Source organism: Pelodiscus sinensis, chromosome 21 (genome assembly GCF_052426305.1).
Source record: "Pelodiscus sinensis isolate ZL-2025 chromosome 21, ASM5242630v1, whole genome shotgun sequence".
NCBI classification, from domain to species: Eukaryota; Metazoa; Chordata; order Testudines; family Trionychidae; genus Pelodiscus; species Pelodiscus sinensis.
In genome coordinates, this window is record NC_143072.1 from 15,711,202 (window position 1) to 15,730,534 (window position 19,333).

Here is a 19,333-nt window from a genome sequence, read left to right on the forward strand (position 1 = left end):
GGAGTATTTCTTACACATCACACAAATGGCAGAAGTTGTTGCGAGATGTTATGAAGGCCAAAAGTATAACTGGTTTGAAAGAAGAATTAGATGAGTTCATGGAGGACAGGTCCATCAGTGACCATTAGCCAAGATGGTTGGGGATGCAGTCCCAGGCTCTGACTGTCCCTCAACCTGTGACTGCCGGAAACTGAGAGTGGATTATAGAGGATGTGCCACTCAAAATTGTCCTGCACATTCCCTCTGAAGAATCTGCCTATGACATTTTACCTGGCTGGAAGGACAATTACTCTAGCCCAGTAGGGCCAGTCTTATGTTCTTAGAGGTGCAGAGAAGGGCAAAAAAATTATTAGAGGCATGGAACGGCTTCCATAAAAGAAGAGATTTTAAAAGACTGAAACTGTTTAGCATAGAAGAGAGAGGACTGGGGGGCAGGGAGAAGGAAATGATAAAGGTCTATAAAATCATGAGTGGTGTGAAGAATGCAAATTAGAAATGTTATTTACCTTGTCACATAGCACAAGAATGAAGTTCACCCAACAACATTAATAGGCATCAGATTGAACCTGGGAAATTAGGGGCTAAATCCATGTTCCTCAACCGCATGAGCTAAAAGCCAGCTGGCCCTTAGCTCAGGCAGCAGAGAATACTCCGCTCTCCCTTTCTCACTGAGGGTGTGTCTAGACTACATGCCTCCTTCGACGGAGGCATGTAGATTAGCCAGATCGGAAGAGGGAAATGAAGCCGCGATTAAAATAATCGCGGCTTCATTTAAATTTAAATGGCTGCCCCGATCTGCCGATCAGCTGTTTGTCGGCAGATCGGGGGAGTCTGGACGCGATGCCCCGACAAAGAAGCCTTTCTTCATCGACACAGGTAAACCTGGTTTCACGAGGCTTACCTGTGTCGATGAAGAAAGGCTTCTTTGTCGGGGCATCGCGTCCAGACCCCCCCGATCTGCCGACAAACAGCTGATCGGCAGATCGGGGCAGCCATTTAAATTTAAATGAAGCGGCTTCATTTCCCTCTTCCGATCTGGCTAATCTACATGCCTCCGTCGAAGGAGGCATGTAGTCTAGACACACCCTGAATGTCTACACTGCAGCGGAAAGTCGGCTTAAGGTATGAAATTCCAGCTATGTAAATTGGTGCCATCCCCACAGCAGGAGGTTGATGCGAGAAATGCTCCCATTGACTTCCTTTACTCCTCATGACTACAAGGAGTGCTGCAGTTGATGAGGGCACCCTCCACATTTGATTTAGTGGGTCTTTACTGGACCTGCTAAATCAAACACCAGAAGATCAACCACTGCAGCATTGATTTCCATGGCAGTGAAGATATGCCCTCAGTGGTCTCAGTGCCTCTTGGTTACACATGGAAGAAGAAAAGCCTGAGAGAGGAGAAGAAGTTTAGTGTTAACATGGCTTAGCAGAGAGGAGAAGCAGACGTCCAGCATAATGCTGTGAGAAATGCTATTCAGTGACATTTCCTTCCCATCTTGCAGGCTAAAGAGGTACAGATAAGCATCAGGACTTTAGAGTGCCTATGCAGACCCTTAGGGTATGTCTATACTACAAAGTTAATTCGAATTAACAGACGTTAGTTCGAATTAACTTTGATAGGCGCTACACAGGCAAACCGCCAGTTCGAACTTAATTCGAACTAGCGGAGCGCTTAATTCGAACTAGGTAAACCTTATTCTACGAGGACTAACGCCTAGTTCGAATTAACTAGTTCAAATTAAGGGCTGTATAGCCACTAAATTCGAACTAGTGGGAAGCTAGCCCTTCCCAGCTTTCCCTGGTGGCCACTCTGGACACCACCAGGGAAACTCTTCTGCCCCCCTCCCGGCCCCGGAGCCCTTAAAGGGGCCCGGGCTGGCTACGGTGCCTGTGCCAGGTGCAAGCCTGCCAGCACCCAGCCAGCAGACCCTGCACCTGGCATGGCTCGAACCAGCCACCCGCTGCCACCCATCCCTCTGTCTCTTCCCGGGACCAGGCTGGCGGCTCCCGGGAGCCTGCCCAGGTCCGCAAGAGGTGGGCGCCCACCTGGTCTAGTGCGGACATCGTGGACCTCATCCATGACCTCCGCACTAGGCACAGGAAAGTGGCCGTCTAGGGCAGGAGAGCTGCCAGCCTGGCCACCCAGGAGCAGGTTTGCATGAAAATCAGGGTGGTCCAGTGAGACCCCCGACCCTGAGCTCTGAGTTTAGAATGGCCGTACTGGGTCAGACCAAAGGTCCACCTAGCCCAGTAGCCTGTCTGCCGACAACGGCCAACACTAGGGACCCTGGAGGGGATGGACCGAAGACAATGACCAAGCCATTTGTCTCGTGCCATCCATCTCCAGCCTTCCACAAACAGAGGCCAGGGACACCATTTCTACCCCGTGGCTAATAGCACTCCATGGACCCAACCTCCATGACTTTATCTAACTTCTCTTTAAACTCTGTTCTAGTTGTAGCCTTCACAGCCTCCTGCAGCAAGGAGTTCCACAGGTTGACTATTTGCTTTGGGAAGAAGAACTTTCTGTTATTAGTTTGAAGCCTGCTACCCATTCATTTCATTTGGTGTCCTCTAGTCCTTCTATTATGGGAACTAATGAAGAACTTTTCTTTATGCACCCTCTCTACACCACTCATGCTTTTATAGACCTCAATCATATCCCCCCTCAGTCTCCTCTTTTCTAAGCTGAAAAGTCCCAGTCTCTTTAGCCTCTCTTCATATGGGACCTGTTCCAAACCCCTGATCATTTTAGTTGCCCTCCCCTCTCCCACCCTCTCTCTTCCCCTCTCCCACCTCCTTTTCCCAGTCTCCCCGAGTTTTGTTCAATAAAGAGAGTTTCTATTTTTGAACATACGTGTCCTTTACTTTGTACATCAGGAAGGGGGGGCTAGGGAGGGGTAAGTGGAAGGAGGTGAGGGAGGAATGGGGTACGAGCCCCCAATGGGGAGGACTGGGGTGGCTCTGCGGGCTCCTCGGGGTGGAAGCTCTCCTGCAGCCCCCTGATTGACCCCACCCCCGGATGGCAGCCTGCGGCAAGTGCAGCCGAGCTGATAGCCGAGTGCTGTGATGTGCCGAGTGTGGACATTCAGGGCACTCCAAGCCAGGACTGCTTTGCAAGCGGGGAACCCCTGAGAACTGTCTGTCTGGGGTGGCGGTCGGGTCTCTTTAAGTACAGCCCTCGGCTAGCCTGAGACAGCAGCTCCACGCTCTAAGTCCTCATCTGATGCCCTACCGGCACTGCTCCCAGCCATCCTTAACCTCGGTTCAGGGTCCACTCAATGTGGACATGCTAGTTCGAATTAGCAAAATGCTAATTCGAACTAGTTTTTAGGTCTAGATGCACTAGTTCGAATTAGCTTAGTTCGAATTAACTAATTCGAATTAAGTTAGTTCGAATTAGTGCTGTAGTGTAGACATACCCTTAGGCTGTGTCCAGACTCAGGGGTTTTTCGGGAAAAGTAGCCTTTTTCCGAAAAAACTTCCCCTGCGTCCAGACTCAAGCTGCATTCTTTCGAAATTAAATCGAAAGAACGCGGCTTTTCTTTCGATGGCGGTAAACCTCATTTCACGAGGAAGAACGCCTTCTTTCGAAAGTTCCTCTATCGAAAGAAGGCGTTCTTCAATGTAAATAGGACTTCTTCAAAAGAGAGCATCCAGACTCACTGGATGCTTTCTTTCGAAAAAGCAAGCTGCTTTTTTGAAAGTTCAACGTGCAGTCTAGACGCTCTCTTTCGAAAGAGGCTTTTCGAAAGTATCTTTCGAAAGCGCCTCTTTCGAAAGAGGCTTGCAGTCTAGACACAGCCTTAGAGATTAACCCATCATTATTTTTCTAACTCAACCTCACTCAAAGGCATGTTTGAACACACTGAACAGTGATACAGAGGCTCTTTACCTGTTTTCACACTGATGTCCCCCCAAGCTAAACATTTGTCAATTAGCTGGACTAAGCTACTTTCACTGCCTGTCATTTTGCTTCTTTTGCCACGTTTAATCCTTATGGGTATGTCTACACTAGAAAGTTAGTTCGAACTAACGGACGTTAGTTCGAACTAACTTTCCTATGCGCTACACTAGCGCTCCGTTAGTTCGAACTTAATTCGAACTAACGGAGCGCTAGTTCGAACTAGGTAAACCTCATTTTACGAGGACTAACGCCTAGTTCGAACTAGCTAGTTTGAACTAAGGGCTGTGTAGCCCTTTAGTTCGAACTAGTGGGAGGCTAAGGCTTCCCAGGTTTCCCTGGTGGCCACTCTGGCCAACACCAGGGAAACTCTATTGCCCCCCTCCCGGCCCCGGAGCCCTTAAAGGGCCACGGGCTGGCTACTCACTTTGTGCCAGTTGCAAGGCTGCAAGCACCCGTGCCTGCACAGCCTGCACCTGCCACACTATGAGCCAGCCATCCGAGGGCTCCCAGCCCTCCACTGCTCCCCACGACCAGCCTGGCGGCTCCCGGGAGCCTGCCCGGGGGCGCAAAAGGCGGGCGCCCGCCTGGTCAAGTGCGGAGATCGTGGACCTCATCGAGGTTTGGGGGGAAGCCTCAAATGTCCACGATCTCCGCACTAGCCACCGGAACGCGGCCGTCTATGGACGCATGGCTGCCAGCCTGGCCGCCAGGGGCCACCAGCGCAGCCGGGAGCAGGTGCGCTGCAAGATTAAAGACTTGCGGCAGTCCTACTCCCGGGCCTGCCTGCCAGGGGCTGACCCGGAGGCCTGCCCCCACTTCCATGCCCTGGACCGCATCCTGGGGCCTCATGCCGTCCCTGCCCCCCGGGACGTGATTGACCCCGGGGCAGAGGGACCGCTCCTGGACACCGAGGAGGAGGAAGAGGGCTCTGAGAGCCAGGAGCCTGCTGCCAGCCTTCCCAGGACCCGGGACCCCCGAGGCACCCCACAGAGCCGCTCGCCTGCATCATCAGAGGCCGGGGAGGCATCCACCTGTGAGTACCCTCGTGTTCCCCTTATGTGTACGGGGGGCTGGGGCGAGAGGGAGCCCCGGGACCGTGCGCCTGGGCCTTGCCCACTACGGAGCAGCAGCTGGGGATCCTGCAGGGGCCCTGGCCTTGCAGAGGGGAGCTGGGTTTCACACACCTGGGCCCCTGGGGTAATTGACCGCTGGTCTTCTTGCACCACAGCTGCAGCACCGGGGACTGCAGGGCGCACCACCCCGCCTGCAGCAGCCGCCCGCGCCCGGGCAAGCAGGACAGCCAGGAACCAGGAGGACTACCAGAGGCGGCATCTCCGGTTCCTGGACCGACAGCTCCGTCTCCAGGACCACTGGGTCCAGGAGGACCTCAGGCTGCGCCAGAGGAGTCTGGAGGCCCTGGAGGAGCAGGGCCGTGCCCTGCGAGGCCACCTCCAGAGCCTGCTAGACCGCTTTCCATTTCCTCCTCCCCCTGCTCCCCCTCTTGCTCCCCCTCTTGCTCCCCCTGCTCCCCCTCTTGCTCCCCCTCTTGCTCCCCCTGCTCCTCCTGCTCCTCCTGCTTCCGCTCCTGCTTCCTCCACACCCCCTGTCCTCTCTGCCCCCCCCTCCACAACCATTCCCCACCGACGCCCCCGGACCCGCAGTGTGGCGAGACGGGAGAGGCACCCAGACTCCCACCCCTGAGCTTTCCTTTCCCTTCCTCCCTTCCCTCCCCTCCCCTTCCAGCTCCCTCGTCCCAGGTTTCCCCCTCCCTTCTCCCACCTTCATTCCTCCCTCCCCCACCCCAGTTCTGTGAAATAAACAGACGTTTTTGTTGGAAAAACAGGTGTCTTTATTTGACAGTAGGTAGGGAGGGGAAAGGGGAAGGGGGGGGTAGGGTGGAAGAAGGCCCCGGTGGGGCATGCAGGGAGAGGTCAGTCCTCCTCCTCCTCCACCTGGAAGCTCTCCCGCAGGGCTTCCCGGATCCGGATGGCCCCCCGCTGGGCTTCCCGGACGGCGGCGGTGCGGGGCTGACCGTAGTGTCCAGCCATGCGGTCAGCCTCAGCCATCCAGGCTGGCAAGAAAGCCTCCCCCTTCCGCTCACACAAATTGTGGAGCACACAACATGCCGCCACCACGGGAGGGATGTTGTGCTCGGCCAGGTCCAGACGGGTGAGGAGGCATCGAAAGCGGGCTTTCAGTCGCCCGAAGGCCCCCTCCACCACGATGCGGGCCCTGCTCAGCCTGTTATTGAAGGCCTGGCGGGAGGGATTGAGGTGTCCCGTGTAGGGCTTCATGAGCCAGGGCTGCAGTGGGTAGGCGGCATCCCCCACCAGGCAGACGGGCATGTCCACGTCCCCGACCCTGATGTGGCGGTCGGGGAAGAAGGTCCCGTCCTGCAGCCGCTGGCACACGGAGGAGTTCCGGTACACCCGGGCGTCGTGTGCTTTGCCGGACCAGCCCACATTTATGTCCGTCAACTGTCCCCGGTGGTCACACACGGCCTGCAGGATGACGGAGAAGTACCCCTTGCGGTTCACGTACCGGGACGCCTGGTGTTCCGGGGCGCGGATGGGGATGTGCGTCCCGTCGATGGCCCCCCCGCAGTTGGGGAAGCCGAGGGCGCCGAATCCCCGGATGACGGCATCCGGGTCGGCGAGGCGGACCACCCTGCGGAGCAGCACCCGGTTGATGGCCTTGACCACCTGCGGAGAGAGACACAGCAAAGCGTCAATCAGTGGGGCGCCCGGGTGGCTGGGAGCGTGCGTGCCCTGGCAGTGCCCCGCGCCCCACTCCCGGAAGCAACCCCCCTGGCGGCGTGTAGTACGGCCGGGACAGCCCGACCCCTCCGGTGCGGGGCGCCTTCGCCTCCTCCCGCCCCCCCCTTTGTCCCTGGGGCGGCCCATCCCCTCCTCGCAGCCCCCCTCCCCCCCGGCTCGGTGGCCGACGAGCGCCGTACCTGCATGAGCACCGCTCCGACAGTGGATCTCCCCACGCCGAACTGGTTCCCGACGGATCGGTAGCTGTCCGGCGTGGAGAGCTTCCAGAGGGCGATGGCCACCCGCTTCTGGAGGGGGATGGCGGGCCTCATGCGAGTGTCCCTTCTTTGCAGGGCAGGGGCGAGCCACTCGCAGAGCTCCAGGAAGGTGTCCCTCCTCATCCTAAAGTTCTGGGTCCACTGTCGGTCGTCCCAGCGCTCCAGGACGATGCGGTCCCACCAGTCGCTGCTGGTGTCCAGACGCCAGATGCGGCGGGGCACGCCGGTGCCGGGGCGCCGCCGCGGCTCCTCCACGGCCCCCAGGGCGGCCAGGCGGAGAGGCAGGGGGCTGACGTTCCCCAGGTGGTGCCAGGCAGCCTCGAGCCATTGGTGGCAGGCTTGCAGCAGCAAGTCCAGAACGTGCACCAGAAGGTGCAGGGCGAGCCGTGGCTCCATGTTGCCACCTGCGGCGGTCCCCCCCGAAGGGAAGCACCGACACAGACGGGCACAGAGACCGACGCTTTGCTGTCCCTCTGCGAGGCTGGCAAGCAAGCAGGAAAAGCTGAGAACCGGCTGTCCAGGGGGGGTCCCTTTAAGCACGAGCCTCAGATAGCCTCAGACAGCAGCCACACAAAGCAACTGCTGACCTGATGCCCTGCCAGAACCGGTTTCAGCTGCCCTTAAATGCCCCCCTGCGTCCAATCAGTGTGGACGCGCTAGTTCGAACTAGCAAAACGCTAGTTCGAACTAGTTTTTAGTTCTAGATGCGCTAGTTCGAACTAGCTTAGTTCGAATTAACTAATTCGAACTAAGTTAGTTCGAACTAGCGCTGTAGTGTAGACGTACCCTATGACTTTTGAGCCAGTCTCGCTTGGATTTGCTAGGCCAGTCAGATTCAGTTTCTGGTGCTTTAAATAGTCATGCTCTTTAAGTGGAAATGTGCCAAATGGAATTATTCACCCACCTAAAGAAAAACATAATCTATTTAGTAACATTAAAAATAGACTGACAGTATTTTTAGCACTACAGTAATGATACTGGGCTTCTGTGCCATTTTATGGCAGATTTTCTATATTCTGCACATGGATGGGAACAATTAGAGGGAACATTGGTTCAGACACCCAGGAACTGCTTAGAAAGGCTTAGAAGCAGCTCCTGGCAGAACCAATGAGATCTGGTCCTTCAGAGCAGACAGTAGCTTATCAGGGCCAAATAGGCAATTTAAAAAGGCTGGCTACTTCTTCCAAGGTTGGTTCTAGGTAAAGCTTGGAAGGATTTCCCCTGCCATATCCCAAGAGCTTGGACTGCGACCAAATTCTAACTGCACCTTTTTAATTAAGCCATGGAAGGGCTGCCATTTTCAATGTTAAAATCAACTTGCTATGGTAAAATGAAGGTGAGCTCACTTTGAGTGGTGCCCACTGGCTCAGCAAGTCTGTGACATAACTAGAGGAATACAGATAAATATTGTTTATATCCCCCATCCCCATGGGCCTTTGCCAATTATAGACTGAAGGTTTTATACATTTCTGGATATGGTGATGGGGCTGGGGCAGAGGTTTCACATTTCCAGTTTCCCAAGAGAAGCAAACTGGAAATACCAATAAACTGTGCAAATGCTGGCTGCTTCATGGAATTTCCCACTGTGACTGGCAATTGGATTGCGAGAGATCTTGCCAGAATTTCCCAGGTTCAAATAAGGTTCAGAAAAGCAGCCCTGTTTGTTTCTCTGCTTACAAGAAGGTTAATCCCATATTAGGGCACATTAGGAGGAGCATTTCCAGCAGGTCTAGAAAAGTGATTATTCCCTTTTATTCTGCACCGGTGAGGCCACATCTGGAGTATTGCATCCAGTTCTGCCCTCCCCTCTCCCCCAGTATAGAAAGGATGTAGACGCATTGGAGGGAGTCTAGCAGAGGGCAACCAAAATGATTAGGGGGCTGGAGCACATGACCTACGAGGAGAGGCTGAGGGATTTGGGCTTGTTTAGTCTGCAGAAGAGAAGAGTGAGGGGGGATTTGATAGCAGCCTTCAACTTCCTGAAGGGACGTTCCAAAGAGGATGGAGAGAGGCTGTTCTCAGTGGCGATAGATGACAGAACGAGCAGCAATGGTCTCATGTTACAGTGAGGGAGGTCTAGGTTGAATACTAGGAAAACCTATTTCACTAGGAGGGTAGTTGAGCACCGGAATGGGTTCACTAGGGAGGTGGTGGAATCTCTATCTCTAGAGGTTTTTATGTCCTGGCTTGACAAAGCCCTAGCTGGGATGATTTAGTTGAGGTTGTTCCTGCCTTGGGCAAGGGGTTGAACTCTATGACCGCCTGAGGTCTCTTCCAGCCCATAGCTTCTATGATTCAATTATCTTTATTTATCACCAGTGCCTCATGGCCCCAACCATGTATCACATAAGAAAGAGTCCCTGCCCCAAAGAGCTTACAATAGAAATAGACAAAACACAGTGGGAGTGGAAACTGACTCACAGAAGTTCAAACAACTTGTCAGTAGCAGTACAGTTCTGTGAACAGAACACACATCGTCTGACCTAAAGCCCTATCTGCTGGACCACACTACCCCGCTTAATTGTTTGAACCAATCCAACCTCTCAATCTGTTGAGGAGCGCTGCTCTGCACTAGGATCTGTCCTTCGCACCGCAGTAAAAAAGGAATAGATGGCTACTAACATAGTCCAGCAGTTATCAGCTGACTCTGCATGGAGGAATTCACCTACCTCTTGCCTCCTCCATGGAGTACAAAGCGTGGGAATGGTGATAAAGTCAGAGAGTTGGGGTGAAGGTCTCAGAGACGTTAATGTTCTTATACTTACTCCAGTTTGTCAGTCCCCCTGTCTGTGTGTCTGTCTGTTCAAGAACTCCTTCTAAATGGTAGGAGGTAGGACCACCAAATTCGGTATACAGGTTCCTCTTATCATACCTTTCAGCAACATAAGAGTTTGCATGTGCCAGGACAATGGGATGTGCCTGGAATAGGATTGCTTCTTATCAAACTATACAAAAAAAAAAGACAATCACCAGGCTGGTGAAAGGAGCTGGCTAGGGTGCTTCTCTCACCCCCGTCCAGGACTGTCCCAGTCATGAGCCTCCCAACCCCTAAGTGCCCTTTAGAGAGGTGGGAGAGGCTGAAGCCCCCGCTCCTGATTTATACAGAGAAGTTGCCGGCTTTTCGCCTTCTTCAGGGAGCTCCATTCCTCACTCTCACTGGGAAGCACAGGGGGCAAATCAACCTGGACCTGTGTTAGGATTGAAAGTTTTATTCTTTTTATATTTCTTATCTTAGGTTTAGTAATGTAGTAATGTAAGGTACTATATATAATCTTATTTAATATTGTAGGGTACGTCTACACTAGCTCATTAGTTCGAGCTAGGTAGGGTAATTAGGGCAAGCAGAGTTGCAACTGAATCCCAGGATTTAAATATCCCGGGCTTCATTTGCATGTTCCCAGGCGCCGCCATTTTTAAATTCCCTAGTCTGAACTCCGTGCCCGTGGCTACACGCAGCATGGAGTAGGTAGTTCGAATTAAAGATCCTAATTCGAACTACCGTTACTCCACGAGGCATACTGGGGAGGTCGACAAATGCCTTTGATGTCGACCGCGGAACATCCAGACTACCGCAAAGTGCTGCCAAACAGCTGATCAGCTCAGCGTGGCAGCCATTTAAATTTAAATGAAGCGGCGATTATTTCAATCGCCGCTTCGTTTTCCTAGGCCGGGTAGCCTAATCTACATGCCTCTGTCACCAGAGGCATGTAGTCTAGACATACCCATAATGTGCCGCATAGCCTTGAGAGCCTTTGTAACATTACTTCTGTGTGTGAAAGGGGTATAAATGTGTCAAGATAAGGTGCAAGGTTATTTCTCAGAACCAAATGGCCAGAGAAGGAGGGGTCGCAAGCCTGGGTGAAGAGGAGACAACCTGGCTGCAAAGAAGCCATCTATAACCATCGATGCATACCCCGATTCATAGGATGATTGGATATTGGGAGATTGATGAACCGTGAAGCAAACAGACTGCCCCCGAAAGATGACTGATTACAGGATGAGCTTTGGAGAATGTTTTGGGAACACTGACATAAAAAAGATAACGTTTCGGTCATGAAGCCAACACAGCACAATCCATGAATTTCAACAAAGAAAAGGATTATAAAAGCAGGGCGCTTTGCTATGGATCTTTGGGTTCATCTTGCCAACGCCAAATGCAGAGGAGCATCGGATCGATCAACAGACAAAGGCCCTACTTCCCCCTGTATTCAATCTAGCTGGCCACTAGATTGATACAAAATCTGGACTGGTAACTGTGACATCATCTGGCGGGATTGTGCGTGCATGATGTTTTGTGTGTGTGTGTGATTGAAAAGCATATGCAACTGTTGTATTCTCAATAAATGTGGCATATTGCCTTTTCCCCTACAAAAGATCTTGTGTGCTTCATTTAAGCAGATAACACCTGCTCCAGATGGGGTATAGGCACCCCTCCCCTGGCTGTGCCTGCTGCAGCAGCATGAAAAGGCATTTCTCTCCTGGTCCCAAGCTGCTCTAGAGAGAAGCTGGGGTTGACCTCTCTCCCTGGGGCAGCCTGCATACTGAACCCCTCATCCCTAGCCCCACCCTAGAGCAATGATTCGAAAGAAGAAAGGACATTTTCACTGTATTGTTCAAAACCTGAAAAATTAATTGAGTTAAGAGTCTGAGAAATGCTGGTTAAATCTTCTAGTCTAGCTACAAAGCAAAATTCTCCCCATTCCAGTGACCAACCCCCCCATCCAGGTGACACGGCTTTTCTCAGACCCCGCTGCAAGCCGCCGTCACCTCTGCAGGAACCACAGGTGGCTTGGTAAAAGCCATTTGCATTGCCATAGTCTGCTTAGTGTGAGGGGGTGTCTTAATGATTTCCATCTGACAGCCTGCTGGGGGATCATCCATCAGGAAACTGGCTCATGAGGCACTACAGAGCTGCTGCCTGTCAGGGGACAAAGTCAAAAATGAGCAGCAGGTGTTCCAATGTTACTGTACAAAGTTTGCGCCCCCTCCCTGCCCCGACTCAAACCCCCACTGTTTGGTTTTGTTTTGATAGCGAGCTTCCCCCTGACTGTTTGCTAGCTCTTACCTGTGGTATGTACGTCTCCCTTTCGGATGAAATTCAACAAAACTCTCCAATTCAGTGCAGAATATGTCAAGTGTAAGGGGGAAAGGCAGTAGAAAACATTTCTTTCGTGATTTCAAAATGGCAGGAACTAGTGATGGGCCAGTTACCAAAATGTCTGCTGTAGAATAGAACTTCTCCCACCTCCGAAAGGAGGATGTTTCTTTAGATCATATCCATACCTCTTGGGTCTTCAGACCTAGGTTGAGAATCACACAAAACCAGGCATTTGTGTGATATCTGTGACCAGCGAGACTAGCAAAATCCACTTTAGTATTCTAGTACTTAGAATCCTAGGGCTGGAAGAGACCTCAGGAGGTCATCGAGTCCAGCCTCCTGCCCAAAGCAGGACCAATCCTAACCAAATCATCCCAGCCAGGGCTTTGTCAAGCCAAGACTTAAAAACATCTAGGTATGGAGATTCTATCACCTCCCTAGGTAACGCATTCCAGTGCTTCACCTCCTTCCTAGTGAAATAGTTTTCCCTAATATCCCCCACTGTAACTTGAGACCATTGCTCCTTGTTCTGCTATATGTCACTACTGAGATCAGCCTCTCTCCATCCTCTTTGGAACCTACCCTTTAGGTAGTTGAAGGCTGCTATCGATTCCCCCCTTCACTCTTCTCTGCCATAGACAAAACAAGCGCAACGCCCTCAGCCTCTCCACATAGGTCATGTGCTCCAGCTTCAGAATCATTTTGTTTGCCCTCCGCTGGACTTTCTCCAATGTGTCCACATCTTTCCTGTAATGTGGGGCCCAGAATTGGACGCAGTACTCCAGATGTGCCCTCACCAGTGCCGAATAAAGGGGAATCATCACTTTCAGACAGATATCAGTTTTAAGGAAGATGTGCAAAATATAATGGTACACGGGAGAGAGTTAGCCACATTATTCATGGTTCACTTTGAATTTGTTGTGGCAGATTTGGTTTTATCTGCTGACCACTGTTTCTTGTGGGCATAGAGAAAAGAAGTAGGGTGGGATCATTAATGGATGACTGTGGTTGTTGAGGAGCCGGTTTTAATTCTAATATATAGAGAGGGTAGATTGTATTATTGGTTTTTAGGATTTTATATGCAGTGTTGCTTGTTGTAATGAGTCTAAGGGGCTTCAGGGCTGATATGGATTTTTTAAAAAAAAACTAAAATATCTATAGTGTCTATGAATGTATCTGTCTACATATTTCTAACATACCACCACTCGGATTCAGGGGCAGGGTACCTAGTCTATATTCCAAATCATTTTATTTATTCCTTACAACAATCCTAGCTCTTGTTGCTATGAGGTAGGTGATAGTACTTTTAATGAGAACTACCTTACCCCTAAAAAGATCCCACTGAAGCCAGTGAAGTAAGGTGATGTAAGGGTATCAGAATCTGGCTCTGTCGTACAATCATAGAATCATAGAGCTGGAAGAGACCTCAGGAGGTCATCAAGTCCAGTCCCCTGCCTAAGGCAGGACCAATCCCAACTAAATCATCTCAGCCAGGGCTTTGTCAAGCCGAGTCTCAAAAACCTCTAGGGATAGAGATTCCACCACCTCCCTAGGTAACCCATTCCAGTGCTCCACCACCCTCCCAGTGAAATAGTTTTTCCTAATATGCAACCTAGACCTCTCCCACTGTAACTTGAGACCATTGCTCCTTGTTCTGCCATCCATCACTACTAAGAACAGCCTCTCTCCATCTTCTTTGGAACCTCCCTTCAGGAAGTTGAAGGCTGCTATCAAATCCCCCCTCACTCTTCGCTTCTGCAGACTAAACAAACCCAAATCCCTCAGTCTCTCCTCATAGGTCATGTGCTCCAGCCCCCTAATCATTTTGGTCGCCCTCTGCTGGACCCTCTCCAGTGCATCCACATCCTTTCTATAGTGAGGGGCTCAGAACTGGACACAATATTCCAGATGTGGCCTCACCAGTGCAGAATAAAGGAGAATAATCACGTCTCTGGATCTGCTGGCAATGCTCCTCCTAATGCACCTTAATATGCTATTAGCCTTCTTGACTACAAGGGCACATTACAGACCAGAGTAATATGTTGTCTAATTTCCCATGTACATGAGATCTCTAGGCAGCAATGGTTCGCATTCACTACCTAAGAAAGGCCATCATTCTCAAGGAAAAACATAGCATGTTGTATCCAAGTTTTATATGGTAAATATTGAGACGGACCCAGCAAAAATCTCTGGGATGAGAATGTGTCCAGTAGCTGCCAGCTGGGTTTAAAAGAACTGTACAGAATAATCCAGTGTGCCAGAGCCTGTCAGAATTGGTTTTCTTTTGTGATTTGAGAATCTGATCTCATTGTATTTTTGAGTTAGTTTTAATGGAAGCTAAGTATTCTCGTGACAAGTCACCTGAAGCCCTAATGAAACAGAGCAGAGCTTTTCATTCTTGTAATGTGACAGATATTGAAAATCATTACCTCAGTTCTCAGCACTCTTATTTGGTTAGACATGACCTTCAGCCAGTGATAATGAGAGAGAATTTCATAGGAAAATAGCAAGGAAATTAGATGCCTCTTTAATGCAAGACAAAAAAAGACAAAAAAACAAAAAACACCCCACTGCCCTATTGTCCTTTTTACCTTTATCCTTCTAACTTCTTCCATCTTTTGGGGTGTTGTCCCTCCAGCCTGATTTTCCACCCCCTTCATTCATTTTAATCTGGGTGACTGTTTGTAGAGAAAGGTACTATTCAGCATTAGAAGCTGTGTCAGAATCTGTGATACTAAATATTATTGGTTATTACTTCAGAGAAGATTGAATAGATTTATAATTTTTAAGGGCAGAAGGGACCATTATGATCATCTGGACTGACTTGTATCACAGAGGTCCTAAATTTCCAGCCAGTAATTCCTGCATTTAGCCCCTCCGAGTGTGGTTGAACTTCAGTTTCTCATATAGAAAGTCATCTACCTTAGACCGAAAGGCTACAAAGGACAGAGAATTCATTTCAACTCTTCAGTAATCTGCTCCAATGGTTAATTACTCTCAGCATTAAAAATGGGCATCTTATTTCCTGTTTGAACTTTGCTGACTTCAGATGTAGTTATGCCATTGCCTACTAAAACAAAGAGCCCTTAAGCAATCACCTAGCTGATAAAAATTCAAACACGTCTACACTGCAAAACTGGACAATGAAAACTTTGATTTCTGATAACAAACCAGCTTCCAGGGTCCAGTTTTCTGAGTTACACACACATCAAGGCTTAGCCTCTATTAGATAATGTTTGCCAGTATAGTTATACTAGTAAAGCTGGCTAGTGTAGCTGCAGCTTCATCAGCTTGTCACAGTTCCCTGGCGCTGCTGTGCCATTCTAATCATGCTTACAATAGAGCATTTTGACAGTATAAAAATATGAAAAACTACAGCCCTTTCCCACATTGTTATACCTGTAAAAGTATCTTATGTAGACCTGGCTTGAGTATCTCACACCCCTGGGTTGAGTTACCAGTCTCCAACAAAGCTAAGGTAGTAGCTACACACCGATATGTTTCTCAACAAGGGTATGTCTGCACTTCATTCCTCTCTCTCGAATGAATGAATGAAAATGCACACACCCAAAATTGCAAATGAAGCAGGAATTTAAATATCCCACACTTCATTTGCACAATTGCATTATGGCGCTATTGCGAAATAGCACTATTTCGAGAGAAAAAAATGGGGTTATTTCAAGATAAAACCTTTCCCTCAAAATAACCCTTACTCCTCAGTAATGGAGAATGGTGGGCAGTGAAGACTGTGGGATCGGGACCTGTTGTGGACGAGGGGTGGTGCATGGAGCCACTGCTATGCATGCCAGGTGCTTTCGGGAGCAGTGGAGGGTCAGGGTGGGAATGGGCCTGCCTTGACTCTGCTGCTCAAAAAATGAAGGGTAAGGGTTATTTCAAGGGAAGGGTTTTATCTCAAAATTACCTCATTTTTTCTCTCGAAAAAGCGCTGTCAAGTTTGCTCCTTTCTTAGGGTACATCTACACAGCAAGCTTATTTCAGAATAAGCTATTCTGGAAGATATATTCTGAAATAGCTTCTTTCAAAATAGAACGTGTACACTACAGGGAAGCCTCAAAATTAGTCTGAGGCAGGCTTCCCTAATGTGGATGTGCTATCTCGATTTAGAGCCCCAGCAAGCACTGGGGAGTAATTACTTAGAATGGTTCTGGTGAGGAGCTATTTTGGAAAAGCATCAGTGGAGTGTCCACACTACCGCTATTTCAAAATAGCTATTTCAGAAGAGGAGTTATTCCTCACAGAATGAGGTTTACAGAAGTCGGAATAAGCCGTCCGTTATTTTGAATTTATTTAAAATAACGGAATTGCTGTGTAGACGCTCACTTTGTAATTTCAAAATAAAGCCAGTTATTTCGAAATAACTGTGCTGTGTAGACGCACTCTTAAAGAGTCAGTACATTCAAGGATATTTATTTAATAGGGGTAAAACACTCTTCCCTTCAAACACAGCATGGCACTGTTTTATAGTTAGAGTTAAAATAAGTTTTATTGACAAAGGAACCTGGACTAGCATGGATCGTAAGTAAAAGTGATGAAGGTAGAGATAGTTACAAGCACATGAAAATGAAAACACACATTGTAAAGGTTAAAGTTCACCTAGTAAGACTGAGTCATTGGTCAAGATGGTTTATCTCACGTGCAGTCTTCCTTCCAACTTTTTATTGGCCAGCTTGACCAAGATTCATCCTAAAGATCAAATCACTTGGTTTCTTTATCTCCGTAAAGCTAAGGATGAAGATGGAGTGTCTCTCTGTTCCTTATTCCTCCAAAGGGATTCCCTGTGCATGTCAGAAAGGCCTCCTGTGGTTTCAGTCTCCTTGTAGAGTAGGAGTGATGCTAATTTGGTCTCTTCAGTTCAGGAGCAAGAAATCCTCCGCTGGTTTAGCTCATTAGCTTTGTTAACTGCTAATAGATAAGCTGAGCTAAACCCACATTCCTTTATCCAGGACTGGTCTGTTTATGACCTTTGCCCAGGTTAGGCAGTCGTGTCTTACACATGTTCTAATAACATCTTATTGAGGGAATTCGCCGTTTCACCTATAACATTAACACCTGTATTTTGCAATGATAGAAATAACCAGACTGTTATTTGCTTTCATAGGATGCCTGACACCCAGTGTTCCCTGTAAGCTACATGATTGTGCCGCTGCTCAAGAGAGATTCAGATGCCCCTCCACTGATTAGCACAACGCCCATGACTAGGTTTTTTTCTATTGGTGGTGCATCTTCTCACATGTCTGGGTGCACATAAAATTTATTCCGCACATGGGTAGTAAATATTAGAAGGAACATTGTTCACAGGGCCTATTTTGTGCAGATTTTGTTGCAGTAGTGATCCAGAAGTGTCTTGGCTTACACACTTAAGGACTGGCCATTGTTGGAGACAGGCTGTTGAACTACATGGTCCAGGTATATGATCCATTATTACAAACAATGTTTGTATGAGTTAGAGTCTCCATAATAATGATCTAATACCTGAGGGTATGTCTAGACTACACGGCTCCGTTGACGGAGCCATGTAAATTAGTTTATTCGGCATAGTCAAAGAAGCGGGGATTAAAATAATCCCCACTTCATTAAAATAAACATGGAGCCATGTAGTCTAGACACACCCTGAGATTCAATAGGGGTCCAAGACCATGTCTGTTTTCTTCCTTGTGTCCTAGCAGAGTTGATTCTCTCAGTGCTTCCATAGGCATATAATTCCATTTGTGGGTTAAAAACAGGCTAAAATAGAAGGACTTGTTTTGCACATGTGTCCGAAAGAGTTAATTTCTTCTTAACTCTGCATGGCTACATCTACATTGCAGCTCTTGTACCCTGGAAAAGCTACGCCACGTCCCAGGAATGCGTCTGCTTTTCTGAAAAAAAATTTTTTGGAAAAGCGGACACGTTCTTTTGCCATCCTGTAAACCTCATTGTACAAGGAAGAAGGGATGTGCCGAAAGAGGAGGTTTTTCCAAAATTTGGTGCCGTGTAGACACGCCAAATCTTGGATAAGCCTCTTCTGAAAGAAAAGTGGAAAAAGATACACGAATTGTGATCTTTTTCCGACTTTTCTTTGTAGTGTAGACACAGCCTATGTGACTCATTGTCTGAACTGTGGCCTTTTACCAGCTTCCTCTGCCTTCATACCATCTTGAGGGAGTCCAGCAATAGATATTATCCACAAATAAGTGCTGTGTCATAACGGTCTGTTCCAGTGGCTTTCTGCTTAGAGGATTTGTCTACCCACCCATGCCCCACGTCTGCAGTGTGCACTAGAGTAATTCAGCCTATTGTCAGTACCAGTGCACTGATACCCTTGTGATGAGAGTAGTTTGCCAGAATTAGAAAGGTGAGAAATGAAAAGGGCAATGCTGAATGAGATTCATCTTGTTAAAAGTCTAATGTGCAGTAACCCAGATGGATGTGTTCCAGGCTGTTTTTCAACTGTGTTAATGTTTTCCATTTACACAATGGATCAGACTCTGGCCCCCTGCTAAGCAATTTTTTCATTGCTCCACCGGTACACAGGGACCCTAACGTTGTCACATTTGAGCATTTGGCGGCATCTTTGGGTAGAGTGGTGCTGATTCTGTGCCATGCCTCTGCCAAAAGCCCTTCGTGGGCAAGAGAATGGAGGGAAAGGAACATCATCAGAGCACTTTTGTGTTCAGATTAATGGAAGAATGGTGCAATGGGCTCTTTCAAGTTGGCAAAAGTTAGCATAACCTTGAAATTGCGCCCACTTATATTGTGGGGCACGCTATCTCCTTAAAGATTCAGGAATCAGGGAAGTGTAAAGACTTCCCTTTTTGGTTCCTCCCTAATGCTGCTCCACTTGTGTCCAGCATCACTTGAGTTGGATTGACATGTAGCCCCTGAACAGATGTGGTTAAGACTCACTAAATTGAACTCCAAGGGTACCCCCTCCGGCGTCTGGCATTCCTGCTCTTCCCAAGAGTAAGGGATGCTCACAGGAGCATTTGCTCCCATCGGCCTCCCGCTGTGTGGATGATGCCAAGCTCAGATTAAAGTAAACCGACTCCAGCTATGTAGACCAACTCCAAGTACATTGCGGACCTTACACCGAGCTGACAGGTCTAGTGTAGACGTGGCCTGATAGATTCTCTCTTTACCAGGTTCTCACTTCTCCAGAGCCGCCCAGCCACTTCATTTTTCCACTTTTCATTTTGATATGAAATGCTGGTGTATTTGAAGAATTGTGGAAATATTTTGGCCAAGGCATATTACAGGTGTACTGTTTGAATCCCGTTCATTATTACTCAAT

General features: G+C 48.9%; 1 protein-coding gene across 1 annotated transcript; it reads left to right on the forward strand.

The window, feature by feature from the left end:
- Positions 1–4,190: 4,190 nt before the first annotated feature.
- On the forward strand, positions 4,191–5,777 carry LOC149521916 (uncharacterized). The gene is made up of 2 exons (XM_089772216.1): positions 4,191–4,943; positions 5,139–5,777. Exons 1-2 carry the CDS (start codon positions 4,394–4,396, stop codon positions 5,609–5,611), a joined length of 1,023 nt encoding a protein of 340 aa, XP_089628342.1. The 5' UTR covers positions 4,191–4,393; the 3' UTR covers positions 5,612–5,777.
- Positions 5,778–19,333: the final 13,556 nt, after the last annotated feature.